The sequence below is a fragment of the Alternaria ventricosa genome (assembly GCF_023758065.1).
Source record: "Alternaria ventricosa strain BMP 2768 chromosome Unknown scaffold_10, whole genome shotgun sequence".
Taxonomy (NCBI): domain Eukaryota; kingdom Fungi; phylum Ascomycota; class Dothideomycetes; order Pleosporales; family Pleosporaceae; genus Alternaria; species Alternaria ventricosa.
The window spans coordinates 595,049-613,372 of record NW_026055690.1 but is presented as its reverse complement, the minus strand read 5'-3'; the positions used below and the strand labels follow the sequence as shown (position 1 = coordinate 613,372).

Below are 18,324 nucleotides of genomic sequence, written 5' to 3'. Positions count from 1 at the left end.
CGATGATGGGTACGGTGATCATACTGGTGACATTCATTGAGACTATCTGGAGAGCTGTTCGCAGCCTCTAGTGACGCCGCGACGCTTCAAAAGCTGGATATATCGGAATCGCGACTGTGTTGAGCGCAACAACACGTCTACCAACATATGCTCGGTGTGCGCTCGAGGCCCTTATACCTACACATACATCCCCGCCAAGGCTCCTAAGACCATCTCGTGATAGTCGATACGCCGGCTGAAGCACGGGAAACGGATATCACATGCGTATATCTCAGTCCAAAGCTCAGGAGTTTCCTTCCAGACCAACCACCGTGGTATCTGCGTGACTGAAGGTCCGCAACCCGGTTCGTATGATCTTGAGCTGAGATTTACAATTCGGATCCGGACATGCGATCAATGCATCCGTGGACATCCAATCATGCGCGTGAGTTGGTCGTTGCTTGGCCGCTAGCAGAGGCAGCACTGCCGCTGAAATGCCAATCTCATCAGTTCTTGAAGTGTACAGTGTTTGTGCTTGAAACTCACCTAAGCTGTAGAAGCTTATGCCCTGTCCTTCGGGAAGACGTAGCATCTCTCCTTGAACAGTAAAGTAGTCTCCTTCCTTGGCTCCACACAAGATGCGCTCGCCTGGCGGACAAACCACCTCAACCCGCAAGTCGTACAATTGAAAAGAGTCGTCCTTGGCCGATGACATTCTGTTGCCTTTGGAAAGTTGCGTTGCTGATGTTTTGCAAGCTCATCCCGTCTCTTCTTGGATTCTATTGACTCCGCGTTTGGAGAAGGGTGGGGCCACCGGCGTTCTAAGCATGACAGATAGCAGCCGGCATTTCATGACACCCCAGCACGATCGCCGGTTTTCGGGCGCCCTGACCAGCCCCTATCAGAAACTAGAACCCCGCTATCAATGGTTACGGAGTCACTGAATCCCCCGTGGATGCCGAACTGCTAAGTGAGATAAGCTTCCCGCTTCGGCTTGGTACTTGTAGGAACCGTTGCGCGCTCCCATGCTGAGAGAGCATCATCATGGATCTATCAAAGAAGGATGCTACGCAAGTTGCGCAAACCTCTGCGTCAAATTCAGACGTCGAACATGGAGCCGTCGGTACGACTTATGAGGTCAAACGCGATCTTGGGCGTCGCCATATCAACATGATTGCCATAGCTGGCATGGTCGTATGTCAAACCACTTCAAAGCATTCTTGTAATCGCCATACTCATGCACCAACTTTAGGGCACCGGACTTTTCTTAGCATCCGGCCAAGCCATCGCTACCGCAGGACCAGTCGGCGCTCTCTTCGGATATCTGTGCATGGGACTAATTGCTTGCGGTGTCGCACTATCTGCAGGAGAGATGTCGGCATTCATGCCTGTCACTGGAGGATTTGTTCGCCATGCTACGAAGTTCGTGCAACCTGCACTCGGCATCGCAACCGGATGGAACTTTTGGTACACCATGGCAATTACGGCGCCAGCTGAGCTCGCAGCTGCGGCAACTTTGATCAACTTCTGGGATAACAGCATCAATCCTGCCATCTGGTACTCGGTTTTCATCGTGATCATTGTGGTTATCAACTTCTGCGGTGTGAAGGTTTACGGCGAGGTAAGTCCTGATGCAACCTGATTTTCAACTCAACATCTGACAATCAAAAGAGTGAAGTCTTCTTCGCGGCTCTCAAGATCCTCCTTATCATAGGTCTCATCATCGCCGGGTTAGTGGTCGACCTTGGAGGGTCCCCCAGTGGAGACCGAATCGGCTTTCGGTACTGGAAGAACCCCGGTCCTTTCAACGAGTATATCGTCCCTGGCAACACTGGCAAGTTTCTCGGTTTCTGGAGCTCCTTGATCTCCGCAGCCTACAGCTACGCAAACATTCAAGTGGTCGCCATCGCTGGCGCCGAGACAAGGAATCCAAGAGTCATCATCCCAAACGCTATTCGGATGACGTTCTGGAGAGTACTTATCTTCTATGTTGTCAGCATCTTCATCGTTGGCATGCTTGTTCCGTTCAACGACCCAAATCTTGGCATCTCTACTGGTGATGCTCAGCAGAGTCCTTTCGTCATTGCATTCCAGCGCGCTGGTATCAATGTTCTGCCCTCAATCATCAACGCAATCGTATGCACTTCGGCCTTCAGCTGTGGCTCTGCATGCGTCTTCCTTGCATCACGTACCCTGTACGGGCTAGCAGAAGACGGACAGGCTCCCCGCGTCTTGCTTCGCACAAACCGGTTCGGAACACCATACTTGGCGATCGGAGCTTCGCTCATCTTTATGCCACTTGTCTATCTTAGTCTGGGGAGCAACTCATCGGTCGTGTTCGGATGGTTCGTCAACATTACAACTATTGCTGGACTGATTGGGTGGCTTGTCATTGAGATTACTTACCTGAGGTTCTTCTACGCATTGAAAGTCCAAGGCATCAGTCGAGATCGTGAGTTCACCCCCTCTCTTTCTGCCGAAGATGATGCTGATACTACCAGGTCTCGCATACAAGAGCCCCTTACAGCCATACCTCGCCTGGGCCACCGGCGGCGCGCTCGTCCTTGTCATCTTGTTCTCAGGCTACAGCGTCTTCTTCCCAGGTCGTTGGAGCGTGGGCACCTTCCTCACGTATTACGTCGATATAGCCATCTTCATCTTCCTGTGGGTTGCTGGGTTCTGCTACGCGAGGTCAGGCATCATTGCTTTGCAAGATGTTGATCTGTCGGAGATTGCGGATGTTGACCATGACAAGGCGGAGATTTTGGTTTCGGTGGAACAAAATCTCTCGTGGTGGAGAAAGTGGGTTATATAGTTTACGGCGGAAATTCGTAATATCTGCAATGGGAAAGTGCATGTTGTCCAGAAACCCAGGCCTCGATGTTTTTGTGAGAGTGGCATATGATAAACATACACAGTAGCAAAGGGCAAACAAGATCGGGGAATTGCAATAATATGTGCAGAGTTCATGTTATAGGTATATACATAGAAGTAGAATGAAGCACATCAAGCTTCAGTGTGATTGCGAGAAGACGATCCTAGCGCCCATTCCATCGCATATCCAGATCTACCTACGTCTAGTAGGTGGCGACCTTGGGACCGGGAACAGTGTAGGAGTTGAAGTTGGCGTAGATGTTCGCGGTGTAGCCGGAGTCGGTGCTCTTGACATGGCCGGGGATCTTGGTAGTGGGAGAGGGCTTTCCGCTGCCTCCTCCAGTGACCTTGATCTGAGCGCAGGATATGTAGAACTGGGGCGGGCTGCCGGGGTTGTGGATGCCGAGCTGCTCGATGCGGAGGAGGTACTCTCCAGCGGGGATCTGGGAGGGGATGGTGGTGGAGTAGGTAGCTAAGAAAGTGTTAGATACATTCCAGTGCGAGATTGGAGTTTGTGACTTACCACTCATGTCCCACTTGGCCTGGCCTCCGGAGAAGGTGGGTCCAATCTCCTTGATCTTGAACCAGTCGGTGGAGCCATCGGCGGCGGCGGCAGAGTCGACCTTGGTCATGTAGAAGGTGACGGGACCTTGGTGGTAGACAGCCTGGTCGGCGGTGAAGGAGACGGTCGAGCCAGCAGCGACCGAGACGGTGGTGGTGCCGCTGCCGGAGTTACCGCCAGCGTTGCATCGCAGGTTCTTGTCCGCAAGGTCGGTGACGGGGCTGTTGTTGGGAACGGGCCTGATGTTCTGGAAGTTGGCACCCTTCACACCGTTGGCGGTGAGCTGTTGGAAGATGTCTTGTACGTGTTAGTATATGCTGGTGCAGAATGAGTGGTGAAGTGTCATACAGTGACCCGAGGCAACGTTGGCAAAGGCCGCAACGGCTGTGGCGATAGCAATGCACTTCATGATGTGAGATTGGTAAGTGAGAGACTGATGAGGATAGCGAATGAACTTGGAGGTGCTGTTGATCTTGGTAGAGAATACGAGAGCAAAGTCCCCGGTTCTTATATATGTTCTTCCTCACAGATACAACGCCTCGAATGGATACCACTCTATATTGCAGCACGCAGGACATGACCAGAGAGGGTAAACGTCAAGCCATGATTGGTCCAAGCATGAAACTCGAAATGAAGAAACGTCACAGGACAGGCACGATGGGTACTGCAAGGCGGCAAAGAACCCGGGACGTGAGGTGGAGTGTGGATACTCATTGCCGGTGGTTGTTCGTAGAATTTTCCTTCTGGAACGACCTTGTGACAGCCTTCGACGAGGCGAACAAGTGAGGGTATGGCAGGTAATATCGCGAGTATGGGGGCTTGACATGCAGGACTGCAGGCCATTGGTCATGCATGCACGAAATGTGCGTACCGGGCGAATAGGAGAAGCGCATGTGCCGACGACTGTGGGTTCTATCCGTCGGAGCTAGAGGCTGGCGCATTTGCTGGAACTGTACAACACTGGACGCCTAGGATAGATTAATATCTGGGGTAATATGTTTTTAATCACTATGGTCCAAGCTAGGGCGGAACTTGAGGCGATGCGAAGAAAAAGGAAACAACACCGATCCACAATGTCCACCCAAACTGGTTGTCGCACATGTACACCGGTGTACTACGGCAAAATATGAGTCTTGTCTGAACGTCTGAGGTGTTGTTGTTTGTGCGAACGACTCGCAACGGCGTACATGTTTCATGCCGAGTCATGCAATCGATGCAACCGGATGCCGAACGACAAACGAGGTGATGATTGCCACAACCTCTATCGCTTGAAACAGGCACCTGAGAACTTGTATATTAATCTTGCTGAAAGGTTTTTTGTGCAATGTCCTGCATATGCAGGCTCAGTCGTTTCTTCAAGGTCGATCGAGTGATCGATGCGGCGGGTGGCTGGTCAATTTCCCATCTCTTGTCGCAAACTTGAACAAAAGCAACCTTCTCTGGAAATCAAAGGGTTGCTCGCTTGCGCTGTGGATCTGGAGTAAGGCCCGCTCTTCCTGAGCCAGGCTGGCACCGTGGACATGAGTATTCCCGAAGTGAGTTCCGATGTTCACTATATCTAGTCTGCTTCTTTTGTTACAAGAATTAGCTTGATCTCGAGCAATGTGATGGTTGTATTGCTGAAGAAATCGCAGGTGAGGGCGTGTCACTGGAGCAGTCCAGCAGACGCGTTTGGTGAGGCCCAGCCCCCTGCGAACATCACTCTGTCGCCCAAACCAGATTCGAAATCTCGCTGCGCCGTACAGTCTTTGTCAAAAGCCCTGGGATAGAATTTGTACCCCTATGTATCAATCAAGGTAATGCATCAGCTTCGAATTTCTTGGACGGTACGCGCCTGTTATTCCTAGGTTTACCTGGCTTCCGCGACAGCGCTAGATGCCTTGGTAGAGCTTCATTCAACATACTTGCCTGGAATGTTGTTATCGGACCAAGTAAAGTCGCACAAGGCCCGAATTGCACAGCTGGAGAGTATTCGCTGGAAGCTTGCCACGTTGAGTGGGAGCATGGGGGCAACCTTCCTGCTTCCAAAGTTGGAAGGCTGGGAGCCTGGGACCTCGGGAAGCGGGGTACGACACGTGATCCCGTTGCACGTCGCGTCGCCATCGACATACGCCTAGTACTGACCTGGAAAGTCCATGCGAAAACTGTACGAAGATACGCCAGATCCACAGTCTTATCACATCGAATGCTGTGTTAGGGCAGCAGCGTCGGTAGTTCGAGCGTTATAATCCATCCCTCCACAGTCAACTTCTTCTACTGTCCATCTTTCAACTTTTTATCAACTCAGTGATTGTTCGTTGCGAGAAAATGTCTGCAGAAGTCGCCACTGATCCTAGTCCGCGGAGCGAGAAATCGGTATCTGCTCATCCATTCTCCCCGCTATCGGCATCAGAACTTCAAGATGCTGCGGCGATCATCAAAGCTTCATGGCCAGCGCACACAGACCTGCACTTCAAGGTCGTGACGCTGCAGGAACCAACAAAAGTCGAGGCACTGAAATATCTGGAGGCTGAGCATAGCGGCAAGCCACTTCCATCAATCGCGAGAAAAGCTTTTGTCAATTATTACATCCGCAACACTGTATGTGCGTGAATTCGGAAGAAAGACTTGCGGCTGACCATTGGGTAGAGCAAATTCCATGAGGCTGTCGTGGACTTGACCTCACGTCGCGTAGACCGCAACGTCCTTCTTGGGCCCTTTGTCCATGCGAACGCGGACGGCGACGAGATTGTCGCTATCGAGAAGCTCGTCCTGACCGATGAGAAGGTACAAGCGGAGATTGCCAAGCTCGAGCTTCCTGAAGGCACAGTAGTAATCAGCGACCCATGGATCTACGGCTCCGATGGCGTTGGAGACGAAGATAGGCTGTGGCAATGCTTCCTCTACCTCAGGGACCCGATGAATTCATCAGAAGCCGACTCCAACCACTACGCGATGCCACTTCCCATCTCACCTGTTGTGAGCACGGAGAAGATGGAGGTCATTCGCGTTGATATACTACCGACTGGTGCAGACAACACCATCAAGCCAGTTGAGAAATACAAGATACAACCGCCCAACGAGTATATACCCGAGGCCCAACAATTACGGACCGATCTCAAGCCGCTTAATGTTATCCAACCGGAAGGTGCTAGCTTCCAAGTCGAACAGCAAGGCACATCAAATGTCATCTCATGGCAGAAATGGAACTTCCGCGTTGGTTTCAACCAGCGTGAAGGTATGGTACTGTACGATGTCCGTTACGACAACCGCAGCTTGTTCTACCGGATGAGCCTTTCAGACATGAACATTCCGTACGCGGACCCTCGTCATCCCTACCACAAGAAGAGCGCCTTCGACTTGGGTGATGTTGGTGCTGGTATCATGGCGAACAACCTCAAGCTGGGCTGCGACTGTCTGGGCTCCATCTACTATCTCTCGGCCGTACTCGCCGACAACCACGGTGGGTCTGTGGAGATGCCCAACGTTGTATGCGTCCACGAGCAAGATGCTGGAATCGGTTTCAAGCACACCAACTACCGCACCGGCCGCGCAGTTGTCGCTCGAAACCGGGAGTTGGTGCTCCAGAGCATCATCACCGTAGCCAACTACGAGTACATCCTGGCCTTCATCTTCAACCAAGCTGGAGAGGTCGATTACGAGATCAGGGCTACCGGTATCCTGAGCACGCAGCCAATCGATGAAGGTGTCGAGGTACCCTTCGGTACAGTCGTGCACCCTGGTGTACTTGCCGTCCATCACCAACACATTTTCTCATTGCGCGTTGACCCCATGATTGACGGATATGACAACAGACTCGTGTACGACGAGGCATTCCCAATGCCGCGCTCAGACTTCAACCCACACGGCACTGGTTACTACGTCCAAGAGACGGTTGTGGACAAGTCGGGTGGCTACGACATCGCATACGAGAACAACCGCACCTTCAAGATCCAGAACCCGAACGTGCGAAACCCCGTTAACGGAAAGCCTGTCGCGTACAAGATCCAAGCGCCGCCGTTCCAAAAGATCCTGTCCGACAAGGATTCTTTCAACTACAAGCGCGCCGAGTTCTCCGACCACAACATCTACGTCGTCAAGCACAGGGACGGCGAACTATACGCAGGCGGTACCTACACCAACCAGAGTCGCGGTGGAACGGGAGTGCGGAGTTGGGCAGAGAGGAACGACAACGTCAAGGACACCGACTTTGTCGTCTACATCCAAGCGGGAATCAACCACGTGCCTCGTATTGAGGATTTCCCTGTCATGCCTTGCGAGATCATCAAGATCCACATGAAGCCGGTCAACTTCTTCGATAAGAACCCTGCACTTGATGTACCGCCGAGTGAGCAGGCGTTTAACAAGAGCAGCTTGTTGAGCGAGCAGCACCAGCAGCCTAGTGTTACTGCGACGATTGGTGAGGACGGTACGTGTTGTGCGCCGTCGGCGGCGAAGTTGTAGAGTTGTAGTTTTCACCAATTAAACATCATGACGAAACATTGCTAAAATTGGTTGTGAGACACAATGTGATCGTCCAAAGCCAAGATTGATATCGATGCAAAGCTACGAGCACGGAAAAGAATGTGAGTATAGTAAGATGCATTCAAATTGTGGACGAACCATGTCTAACCTTGGAAGGGAAGAGTTGGTCGTGTGCCTGCTCAGCTGGTACGACGCGCCAAGCCCAAAGTCGCGCTAGTCACGGTCCAAAGCTCATGCCTCGTGGAAGCCTCGACCTCAAAGAAACACTCACTCGATCTCCCGCGATATACCGACCCTCTTTCACCGTGTACCTTGCAACAATCCCTTCATCAATATCGAGACTGCACCGCGATGGCGCCCAACGACAAAGCGGGCAGAGTTGTTTTCATCGGCAACATTCCCTACGGTATGCGACTGCTCACCTTGGAGCCTACATTGAAACCAGATCTTCTAAATCTGCGTCATTCACACCACTGTATTTCTAAACAGAGCTAACAAACCCAGGCGGCACTGAAGAGCTCATCATCGAAACCCTCGGGCGCGTCGGACAGGTCCTCAACTTTCGCTTGGTGTACGACAAGGAAACAGGGCGCCCCAAGGGCTTTGGCTTCGCAGAGTTCGCCGACGCTGACGCCGCAGCCTCAGCCGTGCGCAACCTCAACGACTACGACTTGATGGGTAGGAAGCTGAGGGTCGACTGGTCTAACGAGAGCGGCTCCGGCGACAACGCGCCTTCCAATCGCGACCAGGCCACACAACCAGCCATGAACGGCCAACAACCCGCAGCACCAGCACCGGCGCAAGCGACGAGCGCGCTGGGCCCTCTTCCACCAGGCGTCGAGCTGCCGCCCAATCTCACCTGCCCCGATGCCATCTCGCGCACCCTCTCCACGCTTCCTCCCGACCAGCTCCTCGATATCCTCTCACAGATGAAAGGCCTTGTTATGACGGATCCCGCCAAGGCGACAGAGCTGCTGCGACAAGCGCCTCAGCTGGCGTATGCCATCTTTCAGTCGCTACTGCTCCTCCAGCTGGTCGACCCACAAATCCTGACCTCGCTTGTGGAGACATCGGCCGCGCCTGCCCCAGTTGCGCAGGCTCCACCTGTTCAGCAAGTACAGCAGCCACCACCGCAAGTTGCGCGACCGCCTGTGAACTACCCCGGATACCCACCACAAGTTGCGCCTACACCTCCCCAACCTCAGGCTCCCGTCGCACAGCCGTACGCGCAGCCTCCACAGCAACAACAACCACAAGCGCCTGGAATGGACCAGCAGGCGCTCTATGCGCAAGTCATGGCGCTGTCGCAGCAGCAGATTGACCAGTTGGCACCAGAGCACCGCGCGCAAATCCTGCAAATACGGCAGATGTTGATGGCTGGCGGGCGGCCCTAGTCACGCCGAGACTTCCAGCAGCTTTATAAGAAGCGGGAAATTTGCCTTGGTCTTGCTATGAAAGACCGCTTGTTCCACGAGCGGGGTGCGGAGGTCCTTTGGTGCATACTACGCGACGTAGGACAGAGCACAACACAACCTGATCTCATCGCACGGAGCTTACTGGAAATCATGGAATATCCCGATCGCTGCTCAAGGGCACAGTGCTTGAAAGAAGCGATGTTCACCTATGGTTTGTACAGCATGAAGACTCTCCCAGAAGAAAGCGAGACTTGGAAAATAGTGAGTCATGATTTGGATAGATCATCAGACTCCGGATTCGACTCGAACGACTCAGGCTATGCAGGTGATGATGGATTGGACGCGCAGAACATCGAAGGAACATGTGGAGTGTAATGAGTGGCTCCTCAGAAGGGCTGCATAGCACAGTCGCGAATAGATGTACACAGGTCGCACAAGCCTGATTAATGCAAAAACGGACTCCATGTCACACGCGCGCCTTGTTTTTGTTGTAATCCTTGTCGATGCGACTGGGTGATGTTTGACTATCAACGATCGGGTTTAAAGATTTCGGCGGCCTAACCAACATTGAACATGCAAGATAACTACACTGATGGCCTCGGAAATCTCCGCGTGCCTTGACTGTGTCCGATGGAGGTCGTGGCAGGAGCTCGCAACACGCAGCAAGAACTGCAACGAACTACTAGAACCACAAGACTAGATTTGCGCGCGCCAGGCTGCACAGTTCACTTTGATCAACATGTTCTCGATGACAGCGAGAACAGCCCCGGAAGAAGCCCCGGTAAAGATCCGCAGAAGAAGCGTTTGCCATCGGGCAGCTATTGGCCCAGCCTCGCCTCCATCCCGTGTGGATCGAGCTAACCCTTGCCGCCAACTCACTCGGTTGCTGGGGCTTACGTCCCAAGCCGAGCACTTCAGCTGCTCTGCACCACACCAATCTTTGCGATTAGTACCGCGAGAGGCTGCTTTGGTTGTCCTTGGGCATTGCGCGCATACTTTCCTAGCCATTCTGCATCGGAAACCTGTACTATATCATCACGACATGACGATTTGAACGATTCTCTCTCACTTGCGACTGTCTGCAGCGATATACCCAGCATATCCCACCAAGAGACTCATCTCATTTGCGCCCGACCCATTGCCAGCACCACTTTGTAATAACAACGCATCTGCGCCCCCGCGATCCTGACTGCAGTCCTCCGCCATCATGTGGAGCAGATTGACCGGTAGCTCTGCTGCCTCCAACAGTAACAAGGACGAGGAAAGTCGCCGCCGCCGTACTAGCGACTCCACGCGTTCCAAGCGCGACCCAGACGCCCGCTCCGTCGTGTCATCCTCGACGACGCGCAAGCCATCGACATCGGCCTCATCTAAACGTGACACTGCGCCTTCCGCGTCCTCGATTGCCTCCTTCACGACTGCCTTCGACGAGATGCCGCGCTCACGGGCCACAACAAACAACACCAGCGATCCCTACGACGACGACAACAGGCGTCGCGACGATCGCCGTAGCAGCTACGCCGAGTCGTCCAGCTCGACACTGCGCGACGACAAGGACCGCAAGACGGGCAAGGCCAAGGACAAGAAGCTCGAGAAGCGCCGCTCGACGCGCTCAGTGCGATCCGGCAGCACGTCGCAAACTGGCGCCGGCTACAGGGGCGAGATTGTTGACAGTCCCAAGTCGGTCCAGCGCAGCTTCAGCGGCCAGATTGGCAGCGACGGCTTCTCGCAGTTCCCAGGACAGGCAGGAGCGCCCATGATGTCGGGCGCTCTGCCAGTAGGAAGCCACCCACCACACCCCGACTACATCGACGATCACGTGCAGAGCCAGTTCCCCGGCCAGGACCCTCTGCAATACACCTCGAGCGCGCTCCCTGGCGGCCAACCATTCGGAGCGGCTGCCGACTTCTACAACGACCAGGGCCAGTCTGTGCACCAACAGCCTGGCGTGAGGCCTCAGCCGCCCTCTGTCATCATAGGACAGGATACCCCCCATCTCATGTCTGCCTCCGCGCAGCCCAATCCCGTTGCCGACACCGGATCGGGCGCCGCTGCAGACTTCTACGGGCCTAACACAAATGGCTCTTCATCCAGACCTCCACGACCATCGAGCTCGTCCATGCCCGGTGCCTTCATCGACGACGCCCCGACGCCCCAGAAGCCACCGCGACCCGCATCTTCATCGAGACCCAACAAGTCCAGCACCTTCGGCCCAGCTGCTACTGCGGCCGGCGGAGCTGCTCTTGGATATGCCATGGGCCACAGCTCCTCTAATCACGAGCACACCACGAGCTACAGCTCATCGCATGTTCGCCCTTCTACATCATACTCTTCTTATACTAATAATACCCCCCCGGCTGCTCCGGCTTCCACGTACAACATGTACGGCCCGGGATCTAATGCTTCTAATACCGCTGCCAACGATGGCAGCTACCTCCCACCATATGCTGCAGCCGCCGCCTACGGCGTGGAAGGCGCGCCTCCTCCAAAGCCACCTCGGCCAGCCAAGCCAGAGAAGCACTCGTCTGGTAGCATGGCTGGACTGTACGCTGCTGGCGCCGCAGGACTGGCGGCTTATGGCTTAAACCAACATAATTCACATTCACATACCCACTCCAACACCCACACACACTCCCATAGCACACACCATCACCCGTCGACGCACGGTCCGAACGGACATCATCACAATGGCCTTACACCCAGTCCATACATCTCAGGCGGCATGGCTCACCAGCATCAGCACACTGGGCCTGTTTCCAAGTTTGTCGACTGGTGGAAAGACTACGAAGACGTGCAGAAGATGGAAGAGTACACCGAGTACATTGGAGTTTGCAAGGGTTGCTTTGACCCTCGCTCCTCCGTTCTGGACGCCCCACGGAAGCACCACTACTACAAACGGCGATCCAATGAGTTTATGCGACCCACTGGTGGCATTGAGAAGCAATCGCGATACTCGCTCAAGGAGAAGAAGTCTTGGGGCTCCATCTCCTCGGGTGAGGAGCGCCGCAAGAACAAGAGCAGCGCCGCGGGCTGGGTAGCTGCAGGCCTGGGCGGTATTGGCCTTGCTAAGGCTGGAAAGGCTGTCTTCAGCGCGGGTCGCGACGATTTCGACGACACATACAGCATCAAGTCCGGTCGGTCGAGGGTCTCACGACACAGCCGCAGCAGATCAGGGGATCGCAAGAGTTACAGCTATGGTAGCTCTGGTATCCGCCACCGGAGCAATTCTGCCGACCGCATTTCCGTCATGTCTGTAGGCGTTACGAGCGACAAAAAGGACCGTAAGGATCACAAGGTTTTTCGCCGCCAGTCTCGTTCGCGCCGTTCTCGATCAAGCTCAACTTCAAGCTCCAACTCAGGACGCGGCAAGACAGGCCTGATTGGCACTGCCATTGGTGCAGGTCTTGCAGGAGTCGCCCTTGGAGCGGCCACAAAGAAGAAGCAGCACAGCCGATCCAGGTCTCCGAAGAGGGTTCAAGTGGTTCATCACCGCAGAGACAGCAGTGACGATGAGCGTCGTAGGAGAAGATCGCATTCACTACGACACAAAGCATCTCGAAGCTCAACATCCGGAGCCTCTGTTATCGAGATTGGCCAAAATCACGAGTCCCAGGGTGGCTTCCTTGGAGGCTTCTTCTCTGCACCCCCACCAAAAGAGAAGCGAGTGAAGACAACCAATAGCTTGAAGAAGAAGAAGAAGGGCTTCTTCAGCTTCAGCAACGCTTCAACGTCCTCATCAGACTCCGAGATGGCATTCGGCACCGGCTACGTAAGGAGGACGCGCAGACGATCGTCGCCGAAGAGACGAAACTCGGATGAACGACTCAAAGCTTCGCTGCTTGGTCTTGGCGCTACGGCTGCTGCTATCACAGCCGCGAAGGCCGGCAAGGGCAAACGCCACAACGAGGTTGTTGCTGTCAAGGAGAGCCGTCTTGGTCGCAAGACCAGTCAAACTTCGCGGCCCGCCTCACGTTACGGAGACGACGAGTGGGAGGACTTGCCAGACGATGGTACTTCTGACTCTTCGAGTGATGGCGGTCTCGTATACGGCGATTACGACCTGAAGAAGACCAAGAGCAACGAGTCTATTGGATCCAATCACTCAGGTACGAACAAATGGGGCTGGCGATGGGGCTTTGGCAAGAAGAGGAGGTCTTCCAACAACCTCTACGACAACATCGCTAGTACCTCGTTCATTGGGCCTGCGGCAGCTGGCGCAGCAGGTGCCTTGACTGGCGCAGCAGTTGGAGCTGCTCATGGACATCACGACAGCGAGTCCAGCAGCGCCCAAACATTGCAGTCGGTCTATCCTGTTGCACCCCATGACCCCAATGCGTCGTTCGATGCACGCCGTACAAGCTCTATCGTCACCAACCAGCCTATTGTCACCCCAGGACCTGGTCCCATCCCCATTCAACACCCTCAGCCAGTGCAGCAAGTCCCCGGCGCCATCTACTCAACACAAGCGCCATCACAATCTGGGTACACCACAGCAGGTCCTTCAGACTTCCCACCGGCACCTTTTCCACCTCCATATCCCACGCAGTCTCAAGTTCAGAACATCATCATTCAAAGTCCTCAGCATCCTCAATTCCGTCGGGCAAACTCTTCTCCCATCCAAAGCTCGTCATGGAAGCGAGATGCGTCTATCGCCGGACTTGCAGCGACTGCCGGATTTGCAGCAGTTTCTGCGCTGAAACACCCCGACCGACCTCCGAGCCGACCGCCGTCCGCGTCTAGCAATGTTCGCTTCAACCTGACACAAGAGCAGGCAGAGAAGGACCTCCGTGAGCGGCGGAAGGAGCAGGAGCGACTAGACGAGGAGGCCGAGCGTCGCCGAGAACAACAGAGACGCGAGGACGAGGCGCGTCGGGAAGAGGAAGACCGAGTGCGTCGAGAACAGCTGCGACAAGAGGAAGAGGCCCGGCGAGCGGCACTTGCGCTCCGTGAGGAAGAGGATCGCCTGCGCAGAGAACGGCAGCTACAAGAGGATGAGGCTCGACGGATTGAAGAAGACCGCCGGCAGACATTGCTCCGCTTGGAGGAAACGACACGCCAAGAAGAAGCGCGACGCCGAGATGAAGACGAGCGACGTCGCCTGGAGCTGCAACGGCAGCAGGAGGAGGCCCGCAAGTTCATGGACATCGAACGCTTGGCGAGACTCGAGAATGAACGCCGTCGCGAACAGCAAGAGGTCCAGGCACGCCTCGCTCGGGAAGCCGAAGACCGCGAACGTCATCAACGGATGTCCGAAATGGAGCGCCAGCGTCAGCTCGCCATCGAGGCTGCGGAGGCTGAGCGCAAACGGAGAGAGCGCCGTGAATCTCAACAACAAGAAGCTGAGCGCATCGATGCCGCGAGCCGTGAAGCTGAGATTCAAGAGGACATGGAGCGCCGACGCAGGGAACGCGAAGCTCAGGACTACACCGACCGATACGAGAGCGACCGGGCTCGGAAGCTTGAGCAGCAGCCAACAGGAGATTCAATGGCTTCGACTGCCACTGTTGTACAACGCAAGGAGCAGGAGCTACAAGACCGCGAACGCGAGGCTTTCAAGTCTGACAAGAAGTCTTCCGTTGCTGGCGCAGTAGCTGCTGGTGCTGCAGCAGCAATCGCTACTGCCGCGATCAAGGACTACAAGGACAACAAGGACAAGGAGAAGGAGAGGGAGCGTGAGAAGAAGCGCGACAGCAAGTCTTCGTCTTCAACAAAGAGCAGCAAGAGCGAGTCCTCCTCGTGGAAGCGCAGCAAGAACGATTCTTCTTCGTCCAAGAGCAGCAAGAGTGAATCTTCATCCTCGAAGAGCAGCAAGAAGCGGGAGCCAACCAGCGTCAAGACTATCGAGCCCAGCAAAGTCAAGCAGGACATTTTTGACGAGGACATCTTCAACCCCGATATGTTTAAGCAGAAGGACAATTCACGCCAGGAAGCTCGCGAAGTCCTTCAAGATTGGGAACAAAGGTACTATGCAAAGCCAGTATCTCAAGCTGAATTCTTCGCACCGGAAGAGCTCTTGGCCAACGACAACCTGCCCAAGGTCCGCCCAGTAGACCCGAACGAGGGTGCTCCAGATCTACCCGTCTACCAATCCTGGGAAGACTATCCTGTCAGCCAGCCCAAGCTTCCTCCTTATCCTCCGTCGTACGCATTCACTGCCACCAGAAATGGTCGGTCCTCTCAGCCACAACCGGCACCTCAAGTTCCATCGCTGAACCTCATCTTGCCCACACCGCCCGGTAGTCGCACGCCTTCTGTACGCAGCGCATCTGCCCCTCCATCGCCCGCGATGGAGCCCATCAGGGAGACTAGAGAGACTAGACGCGAGCCAAGAGATGACGAATCGAACCGAGCAAGGTCTAGGGTAAGCTGGGGCGAGAACCAGTTCCACCACTTTGACGTACCTACTCCGGAATCTTACCGTGAGCAATTTGTCTCAGATGGCGATCTCAGGTCGCGTGAAGCCACGGTCGAGCGCGAGCCGCCCAAGCCCGAACAGACGACATCCACCTACACACCCTACCGCCCCGAGATGTCAAGAGTCCCCGAGAGCAAGGAGACTGCACCAAGCACGCAATACGTTCGGGACGAGAAGGACTCCAGCTGGGACAGTGTCGTGGATGCTGCTTCCAAGAAGAGCAACAAGAAGGAGAAGAAGTCAGCAGCAGCGGCAGCAGCTGCAGCACTAACGACTGCAGCGGTTCTTTCCCGAGATCAACGAGATCAAGAGGACGAGCGTAGCTACAGACGCGACAATCCAACTGCATCTGCCCTGAGCAACCCGACTGCATCAAACCTCAGCAGTGCGACTTCCTACGATTTCAGCGATCCAACTGCGTCTACCGTCAGCACTGTTGTCAGCAATGCCACTGCAGCTGGATTCAGCAATCCTACCGCGTCTTCCCTCAGCAACCCGTTCTCTGATGGAAACAGGGCCCCGTCAACTATCGCTCCATCGATCATCTCAGCTGCGCCATCTTCCACAGTCACTCCTTCCATCATCTCAGCTGTGCCATCTACGAGCAGCGTTCAGACGGCATACTGGCAGCCTGAGTCAGAGCGCGACGCGTGGAGGACGCCCCAACAGAGTACAGTGGGACCTGGCTTTGTTGAAGGCGAGATTCCTACACCGCCAGTGTCGATGCACATGCCCGGCGGCTGGGACGACATACCTGACTCTGAGGTGTTCGCAGAGGAGCCGTCGGCATCGTCCGCGAAGAAGGACACAAAGGGTAAGAACAAGGCTAACGATACTGACGAAGTTGTAGCTATGCAGAATGTTTCTCGACGTGGAGAGCCAACACCTGCAGTGAAGGAAAGGGAAGCGGAGCCAGATGTCAAGCTCAGCAAGAAGGAGAAGAAGGACAAGAAGAAGAAGTCCAAGTCATCGAAGCGAGCCAGTGTGGACACTTGGGAGATGAGTGATCCCAGTCCGCCATCCAGCCCGATCATCGACCGCGATCCCAGGGACATTGAACCCTCCCGAGATCCCAGGGATATTGAGCCCTCTCGATCTGCCGAAGCCTCACGTTTCGTCGACTCTTCTCGCTCGACTGAGCCATCTCGATCTGCCGAACCACCTCGTCTAGGAGAAGCATTCCAAGAATCCCCTAGTCCTCCGAAGAAGCCCGCGCGACAAGGTGAGAGCAGCGGCAGTAAAGCCTCCACCGCCGCAATGGCCGGTGGTTTCGCTGCTCTAATGGGTATGACCATGAACCAGGATCAAAACAGGATGGCCTCGGATGCCGAGCGTGCCAGGAAGGATCTTGAGTCCACAGAGAAACACCGTTCCCGCGACTCTCCCGTATCTCCACCGAATGGCGCACGCGCACTCGAGCGTAATGAGAAGAATGTGACAATCCCAAGCTACGCATTCGAAGGCGTCGACGAGTTGGCCGACAAGACACCAAGGCCGAAGGTCCAGAAGAGACACAGCAGTGGCAAATGGTCACCTAGCATCAGCTCTCCTCTCAGAACCGAGACGACGTATGACGACTACATAAACGCCCGCACTATTTCCGATCCTTCCAGATACCAAACGATGGTCGAGGCCCCAAAGGTTCCCACCGCAGCGCTGTTTACGACGGCCCATGATCAAGTCACTGCTCGTAACGTAACCGACTCTGGTTACTATGCTCCCGACGATGTGCCGAGCCGGGCGGGCAACGAAAAAGAATCGAATGGATTCTATCCCGCAGACTTCAATGAGGAGGCGAAGGACAGGCACTCACGAAACGATCGCGACCAGGATGTCGATGACAGATACGATGATGACTTCGACGACAGACCACGCAGGTACGATGACGACGACGTGGGCTCAATCGCTTCTCTGAGCTACAAGTACGACGACCCTGACCGCGAAGAGAGACGCCGTAAACGTCGCGAAGCCAAGTCTGAGACACGTGAGAAGAGCCATGACCGCGGTTATGATCTAGAAGAGGGTGGTGAACGGAGACGAAGACATCGCCGCCATGAGGATGATGAGGGCGCTGACGATTGGGACACGAAATCTGCCATCTCCGAGACTGGCGAGCGACGACGCAAGCACAGGAGAAGGGATGGGGACCGAGACGCATCACCTGAGACCAAGACTAGATCACGCTCGACAGCTGCTTCCGAACTCGGCGACTACGATGATGATCGCAAGTCCTCCCGGAGACGATCCAAACGAGATGATGACATGGTTTCCGTCGTATCCTCCATCCCAGATCTAGACGAGGATCGCAGCTCAAGGAGAGAGAAGGAGAAACGTCCAAGTGGCTTCCTTGGCCTTTTCGGCAGCAAGTCGAGGGAGAACTTGAAAGAAGCTTCAAGCAAGTCCTCGAAATCTAGGGACGACGACGATGAAGAACGCAAACATCGTAGACGGAAGCATCGGTCGGATCGCGGTTCTACCTACGGCGGCTCAGACGATGATGACATGCGCTCCACGATCTCGACCAGTAGTCGACGCGAAAAGAGGAGCAGCCGCAGTCGTAGCGAGAGAGGAGACGGAGACAGGACGGATGCTTATGATGACAAGGTACATCGCTC

The 18,324-nt window shown here is 54.9% G+C and overlaps 5 protein-coding genes across 5 annotated transcripts in view; 4 read left to right on the top strand and 1 right to left on the bottom strand.

Moving 5' to 3' along the window:
* Nucleotides 1-1,023: 1,023 nt before the first annotated feature.
* J4E93_006284 (uncharacterized protein) lies at nucleotides 1,024-2,794 on the top strand (the record flags this gene model as incomplete). Its single annotated transcript, XM_049344201.1, has 4 exons — nucleotides 1,024-1,173; nucleotides 1,232-1,600; nucleotides 1,651-2,431; nucleotides 2,481-2,794. 4 exons carry the CDS (start codon nucleotides 1,024-1,026, stop codon nucleotides 2,792-2,794), a joined length of 1,614 nt encoding a protein of 537 aa, XP_049198636.1.
* Nucleotides 2,795-3,056: 262 nt separating this feature from the next.
* J4E93_006283 (uncharacterized protein) lies at nucleotides 3,057-3,824 on the bottom strand (the record flags this gene model as incomplete). Its single annotated transcript, XM_049344200.1, has 3 exons — nucleotides 3,057-3,325; nucleotides 3,377-3,712; nucleotides 3,764-3,824. The coding sequence occupies 3 exons, from the start codon at nucleotides 3,822-3,824 to the stop codon at nucleotides 3,057-3,059; spliced, it is 666 nt and encodes a 221-aa protein (XP_049198635.1).
* Nucleotides 3,825-5,722: 1,898 nt separating this feature from the next.
* On the top strand, nucleotides 5,723-7,858 carry J4E93_006282 (uncharacterized protein; the record flags this gene model as incomplete). The annotated part of the gene is made up of 2 exons (XM_049344199.1): nucleotides 5,723-5,995; nucleotides 6,044-7,858. The coding sequence occupies 2 exons, from the start codon at nucleotides 5,723-5,725 to the stop codon at nucleotides 7,856-7,858; spliced, it is 2,088 nt and encodes a 695-aa protein (XP_049198634.1).
* Nucleotides 7,859-8,230: 372 nt separating this feature from the next.
* J4E93_006281 (uncharacterized protein) lies at nucleotides 8,231-9,273 on the top strand (the record flags this gene model as incomplete). The annotated part of the gene is made up of 2 exons (XM_049344198.1): nucleotides 8,231-8,285; nucleotides 8,384-9,273. The coding sequence occupies 2 exons, from the start codon at nucleotides 8,231-8,233 to the stop codon at nucleotides 9,271-9,273; spliced, it is 945 nt and encodes a 314-aa protein (XP_049198633.1).
* Nucleotides 9,274-10,501: 1,228 nt separating this feature from the next.
* Nucleotides 10,502-18,324, top strand: part of J4E93_006280 (uncharacterized protein) — a gene marked incomplete at both ends in the record, with an annotated part of 29,741 nt that continues 21,918 nt past the window's right edge. Inside the window, one exon of the mRNA XM_049344197.1 lies at nucleotides 10,502-18,313. Within this exon, the coding sequence (XP_049198632.1) occupies nucleotides 10,502-18,313 (7,812 nt within the window). The remainder of the gene's footprint in view (nucleotides 18,314-18,324) is intronic.